At 42.2% G+C, this 6,105-nt stretch overlaps 1 protein-coding gene across 2 annotated transcripts in view; it reads left to right on the forward strand.

Annotated features, from left to right (window-relative positions):
• The window catches only part of CUEDC2 (CUE domain containing 2), a 22,376-nt gene that overhangs the window by 13,193 nt on the left and 3,078 nt on the right, over positions 1 to 6,105 (forward strand). For both annotated transcript variants that reach the window (XM_018562506.1, XM_018562505.1), the window contains exons 3-6: positions 1,405 to 1,548; positions 3,146 to 3,207; positions 3,844 to 3,956; positions 5,459 to 5,626. In XM_018562506.1, the coding sequence (XP_018418008.1) occupies positions 1,405 to 1,548; positions 3,146 to 3,207; positions 3,844 to 3,956; positions 5,459 to 5,626 (487 nt within the window). The remainder of the gene's footprint in view (positions 1 to 1,404; positions 1,549 to 3,145; positions 3,208 to 3,843; positions 3,957 to 5,458; positions 5,627 to 6,105) is intronic.

Below are 6,105 nucleotides of genomic sequence, written 5' to 3' on the forward strand. Positions count from 1 at the left end.
GCAGAATCCTTGCGTTCCTGCAGCGCGGGGTGACTCAGGGGCTGGCCTTGAGTACTGTGAAGGGCCAAATCTCTGCCTTGGCGGTGCTTTTCCAGCAGCCTTTGGCGTCTAATGCTCTGGTTCGCACTTTTGTTCAGGGGGTGACACGCATTGCTCCCCCTGTCCGCACGCTTTTGGCTCCGTGGGATTTGAATCTCGTGCTTTCCGTGTTGCAGGGCTCGCCGTTTGAACCTCTTCGGGAGATTCCCCTTATATCTTTATCACAGAAAGTGGCCTTTTTGGTGGCCATCACTTCCGTTCGGCGGGTGTCGGAGTTGGCTGCCTTGTCCTGCAAGTCCCCGTTGCTGGTTTTGCATCGGGACAAGGCGGTTCTCCGTCCTCGGCCGGCGTTCCTGCCGAAGGTTGTGTCGGCATTCCATCTGAATGAGGACATTGTCTTACCTTCCCTGTGTCCGAAGCCGGTCCATAGGAAGGAGCGTGCGCTCCACTGTTTGGATGTGGTTCGCGCTCTTCGTGTTTATTTGGAAGCTACGGTTTCTTTCCGCGAGACCGACTCCCTGTTCGTGCTCACGGAGGGTCCTCGTAAGGGTCGGGCCGCGTCGGCGGCTACCATCTCTAGGTGGATTCGTAATGTTGTGACTCAGGCGTACGCCGTTAAGGGGCGTGAGCCTCCATTTCCTGTTACTGCCCATTCTACTAGGGCTGTTGGGGCTTCCTGGGCTTTCCGCCATGGGGCCTCTGTTTCTCAGGTTTGTAAGGCCGCTACTTGGTCTTCTGTTCCCACCTTTGTTATATTTTACAAGGTGGACGTGTTCGCATCGGCGGATGCTGGTTTGGGGCGCAAGGTGTTGCAGGCGGCGCTTTGAGGGGTCTTTTGGGTGTTTTTGTTTGTTGTTGCCCATCCCTCAATGTGTTACTGCTTCGTGACGTCCCTACCTTTCAGGATCTACGATCTGTTGCCCTGTGTCCTTCAATGAACGGGAGAGAAAATAGGATTTTTGTACTCACCGTAAAATCCTTTTCTCTCCGTTCATTGAAGGACACAGGCCCCGCCCTCTTTTATGGGGGGTGCACTCCTAACTGCTTGTTACTTACTGGAGACTTGTCAGCAAGTGAGGGGTTGGGCCACCAGCAGGGGCCGCCCCTAGGCTGTCTTGTCTTTTTGTTATGTGCCTAGCGTCCTACTCCTGCAGGTGGCGATATACTCTACCTTTCAGGATCTACGATCTGTTGCCCTGTGTCCTTCAATGAACGGAGAGAAAAGGATTTTACGGTGAGTACAAAAATCCTATTTTTTCAATGGGAGGGAGGGCGGCAGCCAGTAATGTTCATCCAGCAGATGGTGCTGAGAATCACTTCTGCTACTATGCTGTATTAATGACTTTTTTTTTCTCATCTCCACAGTTCCATGGATGAAGTGTTCGTCTCATATGTAACTGGGGTATTAGAAGAGCTGGGAACTCAAGAGACGTCAGAAGATGATTTTGATATGGAAACATTCCTAGAAATGTTGGAGGGTTACATTCCAGGGTTTGCAGAAATTGGAAGGTAAGCATACAAAGGAACACTTTCCATGTTGCATGAAGTGTAATCTAAAGTTAAAAAAAAGTTACATTTTGGGTAGAGTAGGAAAGGACTAGAGGTTCTATCAGGTTGCGTTGTTTTCTGTGTCCCCATTGTGGAGATTGACCATCTCCATGTGTCCTGGTGACCAGTTTTGAGTTTTCACCAGAACAGGAATAGAAGGGTAATTTTCTAATTGGGATACTTTTTTTTCCAGTAACAACTGTCTAAAGTTGGCCATACAGCGTGCGTAATTCGCACAGTGTGTGGGGCTGTTGGCACCCTTTCAGCTGGCATCCTTCGATCAGCTGATCAAAAGAACCGGTTGGAAAATCTTCGTATGAACTGAGCCAGCAGCTGATGTGCTCATAGCGTTGATGGAGGAACCTGCTCTATTTTTTTTCAGCGGGTTGATTTGAAAAATATAGAGCATCATGTGGCCAGCTTAAGAGGGGCTTTCCCTTATTTTTGAGCGATTTCTGCTTACTTCCTGGTGTGTTTATGGGACAGAAAGTTCATTCTTCACAATGGGACACTGACTGCAGAAAAAGCCTAAACGGTTTGGCTGGTGATCTTCATTGTTCAATTCTTCAATGATGCAAACACGCAGTGCTTGGGAACTGCTCTCTGAGCTGTTTTGATGCTATTGATCTGTACTGTTCTCTTATTATCTATTTGACCACTTTTTGACATTTTGCACTCGGAAATGACTACACCATGACTGTGGAAGAGTTTATTATGTTTATTAACTATAATGGAACTGTAAAAGACATGTTATATATTAAGGGTGTCTTGTTCTTATATGGTAATCTTTATTTTATTATCCATAAAAGATGTTTGCATGACTGATCTGCTAGAAAGGGCATGCCTTGTGTTTTATTTTCCAGTTCCTTGTTTATTTTTAGTTTATCATGTTTAGCCTGAAATATTTTGCAGGCATTTCTTCCACTCAATTTGATGAGCTGTGGAATGTTCCGTTTCATTCCCCACTGCCCATTAATTCAGTCAACCAACTATTCTCCCTAGATTATGCTCTGTCGCCTATGGCATGCTCTTTGGGAGGTTCTTCTGGCTGCTCGGTTGTGCTCTCTTATGTTTGATTTAATAAGTATAAACATATCATGTCAAGGTAGAATAATATGGCAGCTAGTCAGTTTATGGAGAGCCAAACCAAAAGCTTACCCTCTAAAGCCCTGCAAAGTACACTATGACGAAACAAGATGTATATGCATATCAGTTCCAATATAAATGCAAAAACAAGGTATTTATTCCTCTGAGGATAATTGGCAGCACCATGCACATTTTTTCCTTTTATACTCAGCAGATCCAGAACTATTGATACATAGAACAAAAGTTACATTATAAACTCCCACTTGCATACAGACTATATGATCCTCGTCATTGCAAAGAATGGAACACACAATACTATGATGTGGCGTTTGGGGGGAATACTCGACTTGGAAAGATGATCAGTATATGGTCACATGATCAGCAATGGCTCACTTTATATCTATCTTATTACCTGTAATTTCCTTTTGAATAAACTGGCAAACATGTAATCCTGTCTTGCTACCTTTTGCAGCGATAACGTTTTTGAAATGATGTTTGAACTGTCTGGTCAACTAAGTGAAGCACGTAATAAAGGTAAGTGGCAATGTTATTGTTTATTGAATTAAACAATTTATTTATGAAGGCCATGTTGTGGATCTATAATGAAATTTGTTTCATGGGTGCATACTATTTTTTTAATCTTTCTTGCCTTTAATCAAATACTGATGTATCAGTCAGGTTATGTGCAGTGCAGCATGTGGTGTTTGAGCATCGGCATACGGTTTGCCCATGTACCAGAGTACCGCATGTTAATAAAGAAATGTAAACACCACACTTCTTCAAGATTTCCTTAATAAATAATATACTATTGCTATTAGCTTAGTATGCAATGGAGAACAACATGACTATTTCAAAAGGAACTCTGTGAAGCCAGTTAAATGCACAATGGAAGCACATACTGTATACTGTAAATAAACAGTTTACATTGCCAAAGGATTTTAAATATATTTCAGCCTAAATGATGACACCGCTATCCCCTGGTTCAGGTCTACAGCTTCCTGGGTCACCTGACTACTCACTGGACAGACCCCAGTAGACTGTTGACATGTAGTAGAAAAAGCCAGAGTTTAGTTTGATGGTAGTTTCAGAAAAATAGTGAACTTGTGAGCATAGTGAAAATGTGACCATTTATGTGACAATCACACAATCTATATATGTATGTATTTGCAGAAAATGACTCTCTTAAACCATCATCGGAGACCTCAGATGTTGTTCCAGAATCTGATGGCACTGTCCCCAGACAAAATAAATTACAAGCACCACCAGAAGGAGCAGAGGCTCAGGTACTCTGAAACAAATTACTATATCATTTATAAATCAAGTTTTTTTTTGCTGCTAATTAGATATGTCACAAGGCAAGTGCTTTGCTGAACACCAGTGTATTCTTAGTTGTTACATACAGAAAGCTAAAGGCCTGTGTTTGTCTTCTCATCAGACGGGTTTGCATTCTTGCACTTTTGGGTATGCAAAAACCTGCTTGAAGCAGGTCAGAAGAAATGCAGTTCAAATGCACCTGTCAGTGAATTCTACATGATCTCAAACCGATGCCTGTCCACATAGGCCCCTAAAGTGACACTGTCACTGGGTAGAAGAAGGAACCTGCTGCAGGTATAAAGTGTAGACACCTAGAGGTGCTTTTTTGTGTGACACATTTTTATATTAAATGTAGAGCTGTGTAGATTAACCACTACTTTCCTGCTTAACACTAGTGTAAATTGTTTTCTCTGTGTCAGCCGATTTAAATAATTACATTGTGAGATGGGCTAAACTATTGTATAGCACTGAAAATCCGGAAGCAAAGAAACAATTTTGTTTTTTTTAAAAAGAATTAACGATTAATTCTTTAAAGGTTGGTAAGATAATTTCACATCGAGTCTGTAAAAAAAAAAAATCCTTGACATGGCTATATTTTTAACTAGGGCTGTCCAGATTCCGCTTTTTCAGGACCAAGTACCGATACCAATTACCAATACTTTAAAAGGGACAGGTGACTGTAAATGATCCATAGTACAACTACATGTTATGTACTATGGATCATGGTTTAACCGATTCATGACACGACGATCAGCGCGGTAAGTTAAAAAAAAAAAAAACTGCGCAAGCTTCGGCGCTTTGTATCGGGGCACTTGTCAAAATGCCCTGTATCGGTCCTGATACCGATGCTAGCTTCGGTATCGGGACATCCCTAATTTTAACTATAAAGGGGTTTTCCTAAGCTGGATATACACCTACAGATTATCTGCAGATTTTCTATGGTCAGATGGAAAAAGTGCAACAGATTCCTCCACCTACGCTAAACTGTGTGGACGGAGGAATCTCCAACTGGGCCAAGCTTCAGTATATTGCTAGTCCGCCCCACTGGCTCTCCAAATACCTGTACAATCGATCAGATTGTTCAGGTTTTTTGGCAGCCAGCGGGGCCGACTAGCAAGATACTGAAGCTTGGCCCAGCGAGATATTCCTCCATCCACACAGTATATCTATCTAGGTGTCGCAGCTGCTGTACAGCAGCAAGTGGAAGAAGCCACTAAACCCACCTAATAGAATAGTCAGTCAGAACTGTCTATGGCGTGTCTGTGGTTCCCTCCAGAATGTATGCAATATGCCCAGATGTTCTACAGAAGGATAGTGTATATAAATCACTCGTGGTGGGCCGATCTCAAAGCTAAGTAAGAAGTTAAAGGAGAACTATGAGGTGAGTGCTTTTCACTCACATATTCACTTGGCTAATAAAATGGTTCCCTCTGTTGGGTTTGACAAGTATATCTTTTATGTTTTTCTACAGGGAAAAGATGAACTGCAGAAAAATATTGATGTACTGCTAGAGATGTTCCCGTGCTGCAGTTTGCGCCAAGCTGAGAAAGTTCTTTCTATGGCTAAAGGAAACCTGGAAGATGCAGTTCATATCATAGTAGACAGCGAAGGGCAGCTTAACAATGCATCTGAGCCACAGGTTTGTCTCACCGATTTTTAAGATGTGACAGTTGAACTACTATGCCTGCTTTTGATCTGTAGTAATGAGTTTAATAAATCAACACATTACAGTATTCTTTAGTACAGGGCACTGACAATGTCAGAATTAACAGCTTCTCTTGTAGCTTCTCTGCAGATCAGATGTTATTGAATGATATCAGCTCAGGGAAAACGTTTTTCTCTTTGTATCTGAACATTAGAGAAAAGGCTCAATTCACTAAGCTACAAGGATCATTATTTTATGCAATAACAGCCAATTAGAGCTGAAGGATAGTCGCTTGACTGACTGAAAAGTGCTCATATATGGAACATAATATGCATACAGGTAAATAAATTGAGCATATGGATATATAACATTTTCTTTCTTGTCCATTGAAGGACACAGGAAGTCTTAATAGGAAAGAATACAGTGTATTTATACAGTGTGTGAAATGCACTCTCTCTCTCTCTCTCTCTCTC

Source organism: Nanorana parkeri, unplaced genomic scaffold (genome assembly GCF_000935625.1).
Source record: "Nanorana parkeri isolate BGI_ZX_2015 unplaced genomic scaffold, ASM93562v1 scaffold581, whole genome shotgun sequence".
Classification (NCBI taxonomy): domain Eukaryota; kingdom Metazoa; phylum Chordata; class Amphibia; order Anura; family Dicroglossidae; genus Nanorana; species Nanorana parkeri.